Source organism: Hyaena hyaena, unplaced genomic scaffold, assembly GCF_003009895.1.
Source record: "Hyaena hyaena isolate Hyena2069 unplaced genomic scaffold, ASM300989v1 scaffold_667, whole genome shotgun sequence".
Lineage (NCBI taxonomy): Eukaryota > Metazoa > Chordata > Mammalia > Carnivora > Hyaenidae > Hyaena > Hyaena hyaena.
In genome coordinates, this window is record NW_024081297.1 from 766469 (window position 1) to 784230 (window position 17762).

The window sequence follows — 17762 nt, forward strand, 5'->3', positions numbered from 1 at the left end:
TGCTGACTGCCAGCACAGAGCCTGGAGCCTGTTTCAGTCTGTGACTCCCTCTCTCTCTGACCCTCCCCTGCTCACGCTGTCTCTCTCTCTCCTAGAAAGAAATAAAAATAATAAAAAAAAAAAAAAAAACTTTAAAAAAAAAAAAAAAAGAGCACATGGTGATGGATTAGTCATACTCCATTATATACCAAAAACTGATCTCCCATTATGATCAACAGCCACCAAAGGCAAGACAATTACCAGGTGGAGATTATTCAGTCTACCACAATAGTTAAGGGATCACCATCCTTACATTTTCTCAAGTATCAATTCATAATCCTGGAACAAACACTATGATCTGATCAAGTGATCCAACTAGCTCAAGACCAAGCCTAAAGATCTAGGTATTTTCAATATAAAGATGAATTACATCCAAGAAGTACTTCACATTTAAAAAAAAAAAAAAAAAACCTGTTGATTAACTAGTACACTACCTCAGTACACTAAGTCCATTACCTCCATTAAATATTTATTTAGGGGCGCCTGGGTGGCTTAGTCGGTTAAGCATCCAACTTTCGCTTAGGTCATGATCTCGCGGTTTGTGGGTTCGAGCCCCGCGTCGGGCTCTGTGCTGACTGCCAGCTCAGAGCCTGGAGCCAATTTCAGAGTCTGTATCTCCCTCTCTCTCTGACCCTCCCCTGCTTACGCTGTCTCTCTTTCTCTCTCCTAGAAAGAAATAAAAAATATATTAAAAAATAAAATAAAAAAATAAAATAGTTAAAAAGATTTATTTAATATTTACTAAGGTACTATTACACAAGTAATTATACTAAGCATTACATTCTGGGTACTGGGGATACCTGGATAAATAACGAAGAGTAGCCTGTTTTCAGGAGATAAACATGCACAGAGTTAAGAAAGAAAACGAAAAACTGGGCCTCTACCGAAGGACAGGGGAACAATTTGATGACAAATGCTACCCGGGTATGGCTCATTTGGCAGGGAGTAGTGGGAAATAGAAGTGTCCAGTCATCCTTCACCAAACCAAAACATCCAACCCAAGCATACTTGCCCAAAGGGGGTAAACCTGAAAAAAGGATAAACATCTTATGGTCAACCTGACTAACTGAAATGAAAAAATTGAGAAAAGCAAGCACTTGAGACATAGATAAAAAGGCTAATGGCAGTCTCTTATTATCAAATATCTTTTATATTATTCACATTTTAAAGAAAGCTAGATGAAAATTCTCATTTTTGTTGGCAATCTCCTACTAAAACGAAGTCACAAAAAACAATGCTGCGCCTTCCTCCCAATGACAGTTAAGATATACAAGTTCAAATTGTTTTTCAAATAATAATGATACAGAGGTAGGTGGGGCACTCCATTGGAGACTGAAGTAAAAGCTCATATGCCAGCTCAGAACCTGGAGCCTGTTTCAGTCTGTGACTCCCTCTCTCTCTGACCCTCCTCTGCTCACGCTGTCTCTCTCTCTCTCCTAGAAATAAATAAAAATAAAAAAAAAATAAAAAAAAAGAAACTGTCCATAATCTTAGTTTCCAAAGCACTAAACCAAAAACCCAAAAGCTAGAGAGGCACAAATATATATCATCACATAACAGCAGATCAGAGAGGCCAGTTTAGGAAATAAACAACTTAGGTAAGTAAGGGATTTTCCTAAGGTCAAATGGAGCTGGGGCAGCACTCCCATGTTTCAATTCAGGGATTACTCCTCTTGAAGCACGTTAATAATTTAAGAAACAAAGGAAGCGCTGTTTCCAACTGCAATCTTACGTATTTATAAAATTTTATTTTTCAAAGAAAGATTTTCTTTTCCTAACAATATCCCATTCCCTAAAAGTCCTCTGTTAGCTAAGAAGTTCTTCAAATTGCCTGCCTTCCATTCATGATTCTTCATTGCATTTTAATGGTAAAATTTATTCTCTAATTCCTTTTACTAGTAGAGTCTCAATTTATGTAAGGATTGTGTTCAAGACAGAAAGGATTCTTTAAATCTTATTAGCTGTTATCCCTATAATTTATGTCCTAATTAAATTGATTTGATCAGATTTTGTGTAACATCAGAGACTGAAAAGTTTCCTTAAACTTTTATAAAATCTCTATGTCCCGATCAAAATTAGGTATATATCACTTGTTTGGAAGACTTTTTCAATAATTCTTGAGCAATCTATGGACTCAGAAATCCAGAAACCTTAGATATTGCCACTATTAATGGAGTCTATAATTATCAAAGTAACATAAAAAGCATAAAGCAGCAAAATTCCATTTTCAACTCCAAGATCAGCCAAACTCCTTGTCTTCTGTATTTTAGCACTAGCGACAGAAAATAAAGATATAATACAATTTTGAAAATCAGCTCTACAGTAGTCAAAAGCTACTTGGAGGTGAGATATATCTAAAGGTTTTATGATTAAAATCCATACTCTATCCACAATCTAGCCTCAAATGCTCCAACTGTATTTCTCATTACTACCAAACCAATCTCTTTCTCTCTCCACAGTACCCCATTCACCCTCTAGAGTTAAACAGACTCCTTGTTCCCCAAACACACTTCCAGCTTTCCTACCTTCAAATGTTTGCTCATGCTGTTTCCCCCACTTCAAATACCTACTGTTCCTGACTACTTATCATTTAGGGTCCAGTTCTCTCCCTTATCAAGAGCAGTATCTTTCTCTCCTATGATTTTCAACAACATCTGACATGAACTTTATCTCACATTACGAGATAATACAGTTATCTGTATACATCACCTTCCCTACTAGACTGAGGATCAGCAATTTCACTTTTGGATTTCTCAATAATCTCAAACACAATAATTTAGATACAGAGTAGACACTCAATATGCAATTGCTAATGAGTATAATAATTTACACAAAACTAGCTAATAAAGTCTTGTTTGGTAGAGATCCAGCTTTAAAAACCTATGAATGACTGATAATTAATATATCATTTGTAGATATATAGATGTCAGTGGTTAAATCACATAAATCAAACATGCCTCCAAGAATGTTGTAACTCTAACTGGTTTATCAATCCTTTTCTATTCATAGTGATTATCATCACATGATGATAGTTTGTGTTTAAGGTCATTCATAATTTGGAACTCAAAAAACCTCATTTTCAGATAGCCACACAAAAGCCATGAGATCAGTTTATCTGATTTTATTTAGTACCCAAACCACCACGTATAACGATAGTCAGAAGTCCAATTTCACATGCCAAGGACATCTAATCCCCTGCACAAATGGCAATGGGATTGTGCATTCCATTCTCCCCTATCCCTTTCAATAACACTACCACAAATTACCTAGGAAAAGGAAAGAACACTTCCCTAATTCCATACCACTGGCATCTAAAGCTAGGAAAGCAGCTAATAAAAAAGAGGAAAGGGGACTCTAAAAGGAAGATTTGGGGGAAAGGGCTACAGAGACCAGATCTATCGAAGTAACTCCTGCCCCAATAAGACCTTTAATGGCTCCCTCCCAGCCTCATCTCTTACTCTTAATAACAGTCTGCATTCCACCATAGAGAACTACTCAAAGTTTTCCCCAAAAACATTATAATGCTCTTTCTTGTCTCTATTGTCATTGCCATGTGCTAAATAAACTATTTAGGTGAAACTCTTTTGTCCATCTGGCAAATGACTATTCGTCCTTAAAACTCATTAGCTCCTCTATGAAGCTGTCGCTAACCTGAAGTAAAAGTAATTACTTCAGCCTCTACTTTGAAAGTTTATGTAAAAAGTATTATGCAATTATCTCAATATATTACAATTATTTGTTTACACATTTTTACCATTAGATCTCATGTTCCTTTTAAGATAAGGATCAAGTGTCATCCTTACATTCTTCTCTAGACCTTGATCTCCTTCCCTCAGCACCCCACTTATTACTTCAGACTAGGGTTTCTGCTAGTACTGCTAAATGTTAAACAGAACTCCATCTCAAGACTTTTGCCCCATATTCTTGCTCATAGAGCAAGCAAAATATTTTAATAGTTCCCTAAGGAATTTTAACAAACTAACAAAAATTTTTAAAAATTATATATATTTGCTCTTAACAATTCTTTTTGTACTCAGACCTTCCCCAAGAAAAATTCACACAAAATTATTAACTCTTGAGTCATTAAGTTCACAAATAAAGATTTACCTACATTTCACTTTCAAAAGAAAATTAATTTGGATTTTCACAGGCAATTCACCAAAGAGTCCTAAAACCAGGAGAGAAAGGGCATAGAGCAAGGGGGTAGTAGGAAGAAACCTATCAAGGTCAATGCTTGGCTCATTCAATATAGCATATTAAAGTCATATACTTCATTTCTGGGTATCTTTATTTGCACTTTAAATGTTTTCCCAATGTTTTATAACAAAGCACACAATGTTTAGCAAACAAGGCCTTATGGCATTCTGCTATCAGAGGTGGGCTATGGCAGATAAGACAAAATCTAAAATCAAGGATTGCCTTGGAATTCACTTTGAACAACCATGCATAGATAGATAGATAGATAGATAGATAGATAAATAAAAGGAAGGAAGGAAGGAAGGAAGGAAGGAAGGAAGGAAGGAAGGAAGGAAGGAAGGAAAGGAAGGAAAGGAAAGCAGAAGAAGTAAACCCATTAAAATATGACTAGTTTAAACCCATCTGTTTGAAGTTAAATATACCAAGAATAGGTAGGTCCTAGAATGAATAATACTTTGTTAAACTGCTCTAATTTTACATTTACCTAGCTCTGGAAATTTATTTCCCAAATTCCATAATTTCTCACATTTTCAACCAATAAAGAGTTTACTTGGTCATAGAAACGGGAGAAGTTGAAACAACCACCACTCAGAGTAAAGGCTATTACTTTTACAGCAACTGTCCTCTTCCTTTATTTAAAAAAAAAACCTAAAACACTGTGTGAATACACATCAGAAACCCCACAGGACAATTTCATTCCCTTTTTATTCATTTGGCATCTTTGTTTTGCATGCTTGTACATGCTGTTTTTAGCACAATAAAGACACACAAAGGCTCTTCATTTAAAGAATTGCAATTATAGAAGCTATAAAGAATTACTACATAGAGTTTATAGAAATATACACATTACTCTGTGTGGACAAAAGTAACCTCTTATCGATACTCAGACAACTAAGTATTATCTCTTCGCACATTTAAAAGACTACATAGAGGGGTGTAGCTGATCTCTGCTCAGGTCATGATCTCACATTTTGTAAGTTCAAGCCCAGCACTGGGCTCTGTGCTGACAGTGCAATCTGCTTGGAATTCTCTTTCTCCTTTTCTCTCTGACCCTCCCACTCTCAAAATAAATAAACTAAAAAAAAATAAAAGACTACATTGAGAACCTAAAAACAACAACAACAATGGTGCATTGGACTACAGTAAGTGATCCATCCAGCTGAAAGAATGTTTGCCTCAAATATTCCTTTTTTTAAAAAAAATTCTTTGGGGCACCTGGGTGGCTCAGTCGGTTAAGTGCCAACTTCAGCTCAGGTCATGATCACACAGTTCATGGGTTCAAGCCCCGTGTCGGGCTCTGTGCTGATGGCAGCTCAGAGCCTGGAGGGTGCTTCAGATTCTGTATCTCCCTCTCTCTCTGACCCTAGCCTGCTCGCGCGCGCGCGCTCGCTCGCTCTCTCTCTCCCTCTCTCAGAAATAAATAAAACATTAAGAAAAATTTTTTTAATTTTTTAATGTTTATTTATTTTTGAGACAGAGCATGAGCAGGACAGGCAGAGAGACAGAGAGAGAAAGCCATAGATTAGAAGCAGGCTCCAGGCTCTTAGTTGTTAGCACAGAGCCTGATGCGGGGCTCGAACTCACAAGCCGTGAGATCATGACCTGAGCTGAAGTTGGATGCTCAACCAATTGAGCCTCCAGGTGCCTCTCAAATATTTCTATTTATCAGTTAACAAACTATACAAGTCCGTATTCCAAACTGCCATCAAAAGGTCTTTTTTCTCCTTCATGAATCTCTATAATTTGTATTACACAGGAGCAAGGTAGAGTTGTATCCCACAACAACTTCAGAAGAAGGGAAAAAAAATACCCTTAATTTTCCTTACTACCACCTTGCCTCCTCACATTACATACAAAAATTTAACTCAAAATTTGATCAAACCTAAAAATACGAGCTAAAAACTATAAAGCTCTTTAGTAGTAGTTTAGGCATAAATCTGAGTAACTCTGGATTAGCAAGTGGTTTCTTAGCTATATCAAAAGCACAGTCAAAGAAAATAATTGCAACTTCAAAATTAAAAATATTTGTGCATCAAAGGGCACTATCATAAACAGTGGAAAGACAGGCCACAGGATGGGAAAAAAATATATTTGCAAATCATTTTGAGGACCAAGCATCCGGAAAATGTAAAGAACTTAGTATGAAAATATACTAAGGATCAAATTTAACATGGGCAAAGGATCTGAAAGGACATTTTTTCAAAGATATACAAAGGTCATGAGGCACATAAAAGATGCCTAACATCATTACTTATTAGAGAAATGCAAACCAAAATCACAAGATACCATTCATACATTGCTGTTGGGAATGTAAAATGGCGCAGCAGCCAGAGAAAAAAAGACTGGTCATGTCTCAAAAAGTTAAATATAATTACCACATGACCCAGCAATTCTTCTCCTAGGTATATACCCAAGAGAAAGAACAGCTATAAACATTCCTGTACAAGGTATGTTCATAGCAGTATTCTTAGTAGGTTTCAAGAGGTAACTGACCCCAATGTCCATCAATGGATATGCTGCATTTTGTGGCACAAGGGAATATTACTAGGTTATGTAAAGAATGAAGTACTCACATGCTACAACATAAACCTTGAAAACATTGAAGTAAAAGATGACAGACATAAAAGGCCATCTTATGTGTGATTCCATTTACATTAAATGTCCAGAAGAGGAAAATCCATAGACAGAAAGCAGATTAATAGTTGCCAGAGAATGAAAGTGGAGAAACTGGGGAAGTGATTCCCTAACCAATATTTGATTTCATTTGGTGGTAACAGAAAACATTCTGGAATTAGATAGTGGTAATGGTTACATACAACATTGTGAATATACTAAAAAAGCACTGAATTATATACTTTAAAATGGTGAACTTTATGTTGTATGAATTACATCTCAATTTCAAAATTGAAGAAAAAAAAACTGCCTCATAATCTCCTTTTTCACATTAGATTTGGATTGGTAAAATAATATTTCTAATTATTCCATATCCTGCCTGAATCAAATTTCTGCAAACTGTTTCAAGTACATCACAAAGGTCTGCCAATCCTGTGTGAATGGTGTGATGGTGTGAAAACCATCCTGCTACTTAGTTTTTGGTATATACTTGAATTACAGCAAGATTTTCACACATTAGATGTTTTTAAAATATGGTACATTAGTATTAAGCATCCACAAGACAAATGACTGTATTACAGCACGTAACATTTTTTTTTTATCACACACACGCCTACAATCTTTCGTGAGAGAAGAAATTTGGAAAGCAATGCTGCTTCAACCACTATTTGGAAGAAGTGTCCCTCGAATAAAATTAGAACCCCTAGGATGCTTTCAGGTATTAAGTTTATGACTATAAATTATCAGCACCATTTTAGAAATTGGTGCTAGAATTCCAAGTGTTCAGAGTAAAACTTTCAGCAATCCCTATTAGCCCCTAGAATCAACTTATGGCCTAGATTTAGTGGCCTTACTATCAAGACCATCACTCCTACTCCAACGCTTGCCTTACATCTCATAAAACTTCATTCTAAAACAGTCATTTCTTTTCCTTTGCATTTTGACATTAGGTGTACTTTATCCTTCCTTACATCTAAAATAAGTTTGCCATACAGTTAGTACTCTTGAAGTCCCCTGCACAGAGACTACAATGTGATCAGCACCTCCTGGAATTATATAAGGAAGCAACTCAATTGATAAACATTTCAAATCAATTTCTGGTCCCCTGTTTAATTCTTAAAATTAATTTCTACTTTCAAAAACATATCCTCAAAAACATGCCTCAATATAGTTTTCAAACGGAGCAACTACAAACCCCAATATTTTTTTTCTGTGAAAATAAATTTCGAAAACATCACCTACTATTTCAACAAAACTAACCCTCTTAATGCCTCATGGGTTCCATCAAACACACACCAATTTGTTATGTTTTTTTATTGATGCTACCAAATGACTTTTATATTTAATTTTGAAACCAGGTAATTACCATTCATTGCAACTAAGAAAATCACCATAAAAATATTATTAAATGTTTACTGTAATATATCTCTATAGTGACTGTGTCCCAAAGTTGTTCATGGAATAGTCTGAGCTGTGAAGGCAGATTATGTGTAAACAACTGGTATTTACTGAGAACCCACAGGGTCACTGATTAGGTACTTTGAGAAAAGATATAAAACAACACAAAAAGGTATAGTTCCTGTTCTACAAAGTACACACGAACCCCCAAAATATATATAACACCATGATACTAACCACTGTTTAACAAAATTATAAACTTTAAATGGTGATAATAAGGTTCGAAAGACAGGACCAGGGGATATTATTCAATAATGCCTTTAGGAAAGAGGCTACTTTAACTGTGAGTATTAAAGAAAGGAAGTTAGTTTTGAAAAGGTTTAAAAGGAAGGAAGTACCTGTTTTGACAAAGAAGATATTTTGTGCCCAAAAAATAACTGCTAATAGTTTGGAGGTTAGAACTTTTGGCATAATTGGTAACTAAAGTGCTTGGCTGAGAGGCCCCTGGGTGGCTCGGTCAGTTAAGTGTCTGACTTTGACTCAGGTCATGATCTCACGGTTTCTGGGTTCAAGCCCGGCATCGGGCTCTGTGCTGACAGCCCAGAGCCTGGAGCCTGCTTCTGATTCTGTGTCTCCCCTTCTATGCCCTTCCCCTGCTTGCACTCTCTCTCTCAAAAATAAACACTAAAATTAAAAATAATAAATAAAGTGCTTGCCTGAAAAGAAATAGCTTAGATGTAAAAAACTGAGGAAAAATGGACCAGGAGTCCCAATTAATGAATGATAAACTTTACAAAGGCCTTTTAGGAAAAGAATTAGGTATTACCGTTAGATTCTTTTTGCCCCCAGCAGTCTCCTTTCCAAGTCACATTACACTTTCTTTCCAATCTACTTAACAGTATGAAATAAAGGATTATGCCACATCTCTTGTCAAAATTCTCCAAAGGTTGGGTCATTGTTACCTACCAAATTATTCAGTTCAAAGGACCTCATAAATCTATCTTCTGATTATGATTAGCCTTTCTTGCCTCTAATATACATTCTTCCTCAGGGTTACATTTTCTAGTATCAGAACCTTTACAATCTTAAAAACTAAGGACCTCAATGAGATTTTATCTATGTGGGTTTTCTCAATCAATATTTACTGTATTAGGGATTAAAATTAATAATTTTTAAAATATTCTTTTTAAAATAATAAATCTCATCCAACGCTAACAGTTTTCATGAGAAATAGCTATATTTTCCAAAACCAAAATTTACAAGAGTGGTATTGTTTTACCTTTTTGCAAAACTTTTTACTATCTGGCTTAATCGAAAGCTGTTGGACTGTTGTATCTGCTATCGATCTGTTGCACTATCATACATCACATAAACCCTGGAAAACTCTATTGTACATTCGCAAAAGTATAAAACTTAAAAAGGCAAATAATGCCTTAGTATACGAATATAGTTTTGACCTCACAAATAAGCTGAAAGGGTCTTGTAAACTCCCAGAAGTGCCAGAACTACACTTTAAGAGACACTGCCATGAAAAAACGAATATTGTTTATTCATTCCCTGGAACAGAAAAACATTATGTAAAAAGTCACAGGAAGATGAGAACACAAACCTGATGCTAGACTACCTGGGTTCAAATTCCAGTTCTCCTCTTCCTGGCTGTGACCTTGAACACACTTTTCAGTGACTTAGTTCCTTCTTCAGTAAAATGGGGATAATAATAAAACCTATCTCACAAAGTTGTTGAAAGGAATAAAGTTACTAAACGTAAGTAAAGTGTTTAGTACAGGGAGTGCTCAGCACAAAATAAACATGAATATTAAGTAAATATAAACTGAACTGATACATAAAGAATATGCCTTGCTGTATTGCCACTACCTTCTAGTAGAACTTGACAAGTTTTTAATACTGTATTTCCCATAACCTGGCAAATTACAACTCTGAATATAAATTTTAATACAAAGGTTTAGGTTCATCAGAATTTCCTTATAAACGAAAATCATTAGTAAAATATGACTGCCCGGAAACGTTTCTCCATTAAAAGAACCATATACACAATGAACATACAAAATTCTAAAAGGTCAAACCCCAAAATTGCAATTCTCTAGAGAAATGTATAAAGCAGTTTAACGGGGAACATACTGAGACAGAACACAAAGTAACGGAAATGCCACTTCAGCCACTAAAAGAACAGGAAGAGCAAATACTAAGGCTGTATGTACTTTGAAAATCTAACCCTATTTCTTCTTGGTAGGGCTCTAGCCACTTGCCAAAAAGCCTTTAAGTTTATTTTTCTTAGTTCTTTGATTTTAAAGGAGAAATCACAAAAATGAGCATTTTGGAAATAAAGAAAATACTTTTCTATGCATCGTGGTAAACTTTTACATTAAATATTCTAAATAACAGGGTCAAAATAAATAATTTTATTTATTTAAATTAAAGCAATTCTGGTAATTAAAATAGATTATTTTTAACTATTAATGTGCTTTTACTTTTTTTTTTTTAATTTTTTTAAATGTTTTATTTATTTCTAGGAGAGAGAGAGAGAGAGACAGTGTGAGCAGGGGAGGGTCAGAGAGAGAGGGAGTCACAGACTCTGAAACAGGCTCCAGGCTCTGAGCTGGCAGTCAGCACAGAGCCCGACGCGGGGCTCGAACCCATGAACCGCGAGATCATGACCTAAGCGAAAGTCGGACGCTTAACCGACTAAGCCACCCAGGCGCCCCTATTAATGTACTTTTAAAACATCTAATTAAATATTTCATATAAATGCTTCACAAATCGAATGAGGAAAAAAGAAAGCCTAGTCACCTCTTACTAAGTTTTCTCACCTGCCACTCTAAATTAAACTCAAAACTCCTTTAAAAACTATTCTGATTTATAAAAAAAAACATAGTAAACATAAAAAGTCTTGTTAAAAGGATAAAAAATAAACGTCTAGAGTCTAATATTAGGTATTTTTAAAAATAAAGGTCCCGGGGCGCCTGGGTGGCTTAGTCGGTTAGGCGTCCGACTTTCACTTGGGTCATGATCTCGCGGTTCGTGGGTTCGAGCCCCGCGTCGGGCTCTGTGCTGACTGCCAGCTCAGAGCCTGGAGCCTGTTTCTGAGTCTGTATCTCCCTCTCTCTCTGGCCCTCCCCCGCTCATGCTGTCTCTCTCTCTCCTAGAAATAAATAAAAATATAAAAAAAAAAAAATAAAGGTCCAGTGCAGCCTAATTCCTTTTCAAAGGCATTCTAGAAATAATTTGCTAATTATGAATAAGGCAGCTAGCAAAATGTTTATATACCAAATTCTCTTGAGTTTCCCTTTCAAAACATATACAATTCAGAAACATACCTACGTATGATGAGGGAGAAAATTACATTTGTGTAGTTCTACTACATAACCATTTGACATATTTGACTCCATTACCATTTTCTGTATTTCAGAACTATTAAAGACTAAATAGTAAGGAACAGAATCGGTCAAATAATGAAAAGTGAAAATACATATCATATGATTAATTCTTAAGGGAAATACATTAACCACAAAATAACTACCTCTTTAACACAAGATCCATTCTCAGTTACTTTATTTCTAAACAAGACACATCTTAGGGCAGACTTCCCACTTAATATCTTCCTGACATGCATCTTCTTATAAACCAGATCCCAGTTATCAGATACCTTCTTAACAATATGCAAACTAAGCACCCACTGGATGTCATTAATCAAGACACTAAAAATCAATACATTTGCTTAAAAAGGTAATTATTTCAGGAACTTTTTTATATTTCACATATATTTTCAGTGGTTATAGAAACCACTAATCCAAATACAAATTCCAGTTTCTACATATTCAATACATTCATAAATTATAACTCTTAAAAAAGTTGTTTCCACAACTAAATTTAGGCAGGATATAGATCCAGCACACAACACACAAATACCCACACTATATCTACTATAGAGATATGGCTGTAATGGATGTCTAATAAGAACAAGACCTCAATTTGTTGTCAAGAATCTAAGGCAAAGACACCTGGGTGGCTCAGTGGGCTAAGTGTCTGACTCTTGGTTTCACCTCAGGTCATGATCTCACAGTTCAATTTGTGGAATCAACCACCTTGTCGGGCTCTGTGCTAACAGCATGAAGCCTGCTTGGGATTCTCTCTTTCCTTCTCTCTGCCCCTCCCCTTCTCTCAAAATAAATAAAACAAACAAATAAAAAAGAATCTAAGGCAGATGATGGCTGAAATGAAGTGTCCCTGGAAGTTAACTGGGAGAAAATATGGGCAAAAAAGTGAAGCCATTATAGCCATTAACATAAATATTACGTTTCAGTGCAACATGTTACAATGTAAATGCCCAAGGACAGTAAGTTAAACAAGTATAGAAAAAAGAAAATTAAGTATTCACAACAAAAAAAGAAAATTAAGTATTCACAACAAAAAACAAAATAAGGCTCAAGGTCGTGAAGTTAGATAAGAATGTCTTTTAAATTAAGAATTTATAAATTTAAAAACTGTGTTTTATTTATACTTCAATCATTATGGATGTTTTAATGGAGGTAGAAACTATTTTCTAAGCATGTGGCTTGCCTCTCCCATAGACATGAGAGAAGGTTAAATCAGATAATGGTTAGTTAATAAGTGCCTGGTAAATTGGAACACTTTCCAATTTAAGGAAATTGCTATTCTTCTATCTTCATTATGACCATCAGAGGTAAGAAACTAAATGCAAATCATGTTTATTTTTACATATATTTCAAGTTGGATAACTCCTCACACTAAGGACCTAGTTAACACTATTATCTACAGCCACCTATAACCAAAGCAAAAGATCTTTCTTAAGCAAGTATATAATGTACTATGAATTAAGCTATAATACCTAGGTTATAATAATTACTTCCTAATATGGAAAGACTTTGGTGAAGTACACAGAAACCACCTCCAGTCTAAACGCCTATGTGAGAAAACCAGTCCTAAGCATATTTTTGTTAAATACTAACATTTAAAACATGAAATTGCTTTCACTGAGTTGAACTAAGTAGGCAACAGTTATTCAAGATATTAAAAGGTGCAAAAGAACTAAGCCCTCACTAGAAAGAAAAATTCCTACAAGAGGGAAAATTATCTCTACATTAAAGCCTGAAGTACATGGTGTCAAGACACAGAAATGTCTGTGAAAGCCTTTTAATTTTCTGGAAACACATTAAAGTGTGTGGGGGAAGGAAGGTGTTTAGAAAAACCATTCATTGGCAAGACTTTACTTAATATAAATTTATGTCATTACTGAAAACTGGCTACAAGGGCATTTAACACAATATAGGGAAAGTAGTATTTTAGAAGCTCACAGAACAGAACTAGAGTAGTGACTCCTTATTTATATCGATTAAAAAAAAAATCACACAATACTAGAAATATTCAAGTTCTAAAGTAGGAGCTTATAAACACCGCATTAGCAGAGTACTACAAATGTGAGTTTACCCTCCAAACCTAATCCCAGTAGCTATTACAAGAGAAAAAGAATAGCACTAATAAAACCATAATTAGATATCACTCTCCTAACCCAATCTAGCCTATTTTCTGCCCTTCTTGATAACATGTTAAAATAACTACTCCTACATTTGAAATAGGCAGAAGACTTTTAAATGTTATACATGTTATTGTTATAATTTATCATTTTGAAGTGAATAAAAAGAAAAATTGTTCATACAGTAACAAGTAGTTTCTTCACCTACCCATCACCAAAAAGAAAAATACAAAACAATTAAGAATTAACACAAAGTTAGGGCAAACCATTATGATTGGGAACAGCAAGCCAAGCAGTCACTTGAAGGAAAGTAAATAGTAAAAACTATCTACTCCAAATATTAATTAAAAAATCATGTATGGCTTCACAATACATTTTAAAGAACTTTCCATTTATAGAAGTGTCACCATTTAAATATATTCTGCATTTTCGGGGCGCCTGGGTGGCTTAGTCGGTTAAGCGTCCGACTTTCGCTTAGGTCATGATCTCGCCATAGTGGGTTCGAGCCCCGCGTCGGGCTCTGTGCTGACTGCCAGCTCAGAGCCTGGAGCCTGTTTCAGAGTCTGTATCTCCCTCTCTCTCTGACCCTCCCCTGCTCACGCTGTCTCTCTCTCTCTCTCTCCTAGAAATAAATAAAATAAAAATATTTAAAAATAAATAAATAAATAAATATATTCTGCATTTTCTAAACAGGCAAGGACTTAAAAAGAGCATGCTCAATCAGTGCATTAGAGAACCAAGCAGTAAGGATTTTTTTTTTTTTTTTACCTTTCCACAGTAAAGGAACAAGCCACAATGAATAATGGGTTTGTCTGTAGAAATAACTTGTTCTAATAGCACTTCATGAGCATGAGCAAAGTATCTTGGAAGAATTCACATTTTGTACATTTCTTTTTAAAAAGTGCAGACCTTACAGCCAAAGTCCAAATGAGAAATCCAAACAGGCCTCCTGTCAGTGAATTCCCTTTCAGGACATGCTCACTCTTGCTTCAAACAGTAAAGCAAAGTTAACTTTCATGAAAAGCCAGTCAGGCTAATGTGTCCAGTTACCATTTTAAAAAGGAACTTATTATTGTGCTTATTTCCGTGTTTTTTCTTGAAAAGTTTTAAGTCACTCCACTGAGTCAAAGCTTGAGTAATTCACTGAGCTACTTGTACCTCGAGGTAAAGGAAAGAAAAATGAGGGTATTATAAGCGGCTTCCAGGTTTGGAAAAAGTTGGGAGGAGTTAGCTCTGGTAATTGTCTGTAAGTTAGTGAATGGAGTAATATGCCGTATAAGAGAAACTAGTCCTCCCAAATAACCAGCATAAATTTTAAAAAAAGTCCAAACTCAAGTATTATCAATCACCTTTTTAGCATTTTTAAAAACATGTATGTAAACTGTAGTTTTGATTATTAATCTATTTTTTATTCCAATAATGCACACTTCACATTCAACCTTCTAAATTCAAACCGCCAGGGTTAACAGTTCCAGGAAATGATACCAGTATCAGCCAATCCTTTTCCAGATCCCCATTAGAGAAAAGAAACACGGAGGATGGGGGCCTGATAGTCACAACTTATCCAAAAAGCATGAAAATAGAATGATTAAATTCCACCAAAGGCAATGAAAAATCCCAACTACCCACAAAGCGTTCCCTACACCAAACGTAATCCCTTTACTTTCACTCCCACGAAGAAAGTAATTTGGGATAAAAGTCGGGTACTGAGTATCATATATCTAACATAAAACGAGACGAAGGAACCTAACTGAAGCTACAGAAGCAAAGAAATGTAACCCAAACGGGAGAGAAAAGCTGGAAGAGAAACCTGAGAAGGGAAGGGACAGAAGCTAGTGGAGCAAAGGAAGTGGAAATCACTTCAAGGGAGGTCGCCTTCAGGACTGCGGAGAAATAGGGATGTAGGTCCACGGAACCGGGCGTCTACGGAACCCGAAAGCTAATGGGGAAACAATGGGGCAGTGAGACCGACCGGGAGCAAGCGGAGAGACGCTCAGGAGAGGGCGACTAGGAAGCACGGGACGGGTGGGAGGAAAGCAGAACGCTGCAGCAGACAGAGGTGGCAGGGAGGTGAGAAGCTAGGTGCAGAGGCAAGTTGGTCGGGTGTGATGGGCTATCGTTGCGCACCGGCTGGGAGCGAGGGTCCCCTAGGAATCCGGGATGGGGGTGGGGGGGGGGAGTGGCTTATCAGGGATTTTTAGACCCGGAACGGAATCCGCGAAGGCAGGTGTGATGGAAGCAAAAACACACCTCGGACCAACACAGGACCCGACGTGCCAGACAAGACGCAGGGAAGGAAAGACGGCCGAAGGGGGTAAGAAAAGAGAAGAGAAGAACGCCAGACGCGGGGACATGGGCCGCGGTCGGCTTCACTCACAGTCCAGGTGCTTTTTCTTGGGCCCCATGATCTCGTGGGTCGTGGCCTTGCATACTGTCTTGGATACGGCGGAGCCGGTGACACTGTGCTGGGCGGCGGTGATTCGGTCCGTCAAGCTCTGGCCGGACATCTCTGCGGCTCCTCCGCCACCCCTCCCGCTCGGCAGCCGGCGGGGACTGGGACCCCCAAGCGCCGGAGGACCCCCACCCCCCACCGCACCCCCTACCCCCACCGGCTCCTTCTCCGCCTGCCGGCCTGGGGCGGGGCTCAGGGCCGCGCGCTGCCACCTAGCCGGGAAAGAACCGGCTCGTGTCACCCGCGGGGTCAGGCACAGTGTCCGGCACTCCCCTGCCCCCGCCTCAGCTCAGCCCACCCCTTCCCTGGTCAGCTGGAGCCGGGCAGGGCAAGAGGGACAGGCAGCTGCAGGAAAATGGCGGCGCCAGGCTCCTCCTCGGAGCTTTCCGGGCTGTCCCGGGTCACGTGACTTGGGCGCCGCCCCTCCTTTTCCTTCTCCCGCCCCTTTTCCCTTTCCTTTCCTTTTCGACGCCCGTCCTCCCTCGCTCCGCGAGGGAAGAGCGGGGCGGCGCCCGCGCGTTACGTGATGGAACCCGCCTGGCGGGCGCAACAGGAGGCCTGCCTCGGGGCAGTGCGCCCAGCCGCGTCACGTGACGCTTCTTGCCAACAGGTCGCCCGAGGCGGGACGCGGGGGTCACAGAGGGTAGGTGGGGCGGGGGAGGGGCGGGAAAGGGGTCGCAAGTCCGGCCCGCTAGGGGCGCGCCAAGGAGTGGCGTCCGCTTCTCCCCTCTCCCACCCCCAGGGTCTCCTAGTGCCTGTGGTTGAAACCAACATCTTGACAAAGAGGAGGTGCGGCTGCCTTCACCGCTCCGCTTGGAGAAGGGGCTCTCAAGCCTCCCGCTCCCCGGACTTAACTAGCTGAATCAGGATTGTGCTGAGGGACTACCCGAAAGCCGTCCTACTAGTTTTAAGGAAAAGGAAAACGCTTCCGTTGGCCCATTTTCTTAACCTGCAGGCAGGCCTCTCCCTACTGTGGAACTGTTGAAGCTCTCCCTGCTTACCCTAGAAGGGTTGGGATTTTTTTCTCATTTTGTTTGAAAAGCTTGTAATTGTCACCTGTTTCTGTTTATCTCTCCCCTTAAAAGTCAGGCACGTTGCTGACGGACTAAATTTAGATACCAGCCAACCCGTGTTCTTTTTGTAGGGTGTCAAATAGGACAGGAAACACATAGTTTCACTGGAATTTGAAAAGGGAAGTAGTACGATGATGTCAACAGAGATTAGCTTGACCCTACAAGGCTGACTCCTGTGGTAATTAAAGATCCAGACCATAGAAGGAAGTGACAGGGCTGGTAAATGGAGAAGTCCCATTCAAAGAATTGAGACATCACTACCGCCATCTCCTCTGGTTTAGTCTTTCTTCCCTTTGGCCTTTTTTCTCTAGGGTAAACGAGATTTTCAGGGAAAGGAGACCTGGACACTGACCTGTGATCATTTTAGAGGAATTACTCTATCCTGTGAATCTGTTCCATGAGATTTGTATCTTTAAGAAAGCCTTAAAAATGTAACTAGAGGGGGCACCTGGGTGGCTTGGTTAGTTAAGTCTCTGAC

General features: G+C 38.3%; 1 protein-coding gene across 9 annotated transcripts in view; it reads right to left on the reverse strand.

The window, feature by feature from the left end:
- The window catches only part of PICALM (phosphatidylinositol binding clathrin assembly protein), a 105601-nt gene extending 89109 nt beyond the window's left edge, over nucleotides 1-16492 (reverse strand). For 3 of the 9 annotated variants that reach the window (XM_039217035.1, XM_039217037.1, XM_039217036.1), the window contains exon 1: nucleotides 16137-16335. In XM_039217035.1, the coding sequence (XP_039072966.1) occupies nucleotides 16137-16266 (130 nt within the window). In that variant the 5' untranslated portion in view covers nucleotides 16267-16335. Of the gene's footprint in view, nucleotides 1-16136 lie in introns of all 9 variants that reach the window. The other 6 variants (XM_039217033.1, XM_039217032.1, XM_039217034.1 and 3 more) reach the window with 5 other exon arrangements.
- Nucleotides 16493-17762: the final 1270 nt, after the last annotated feature.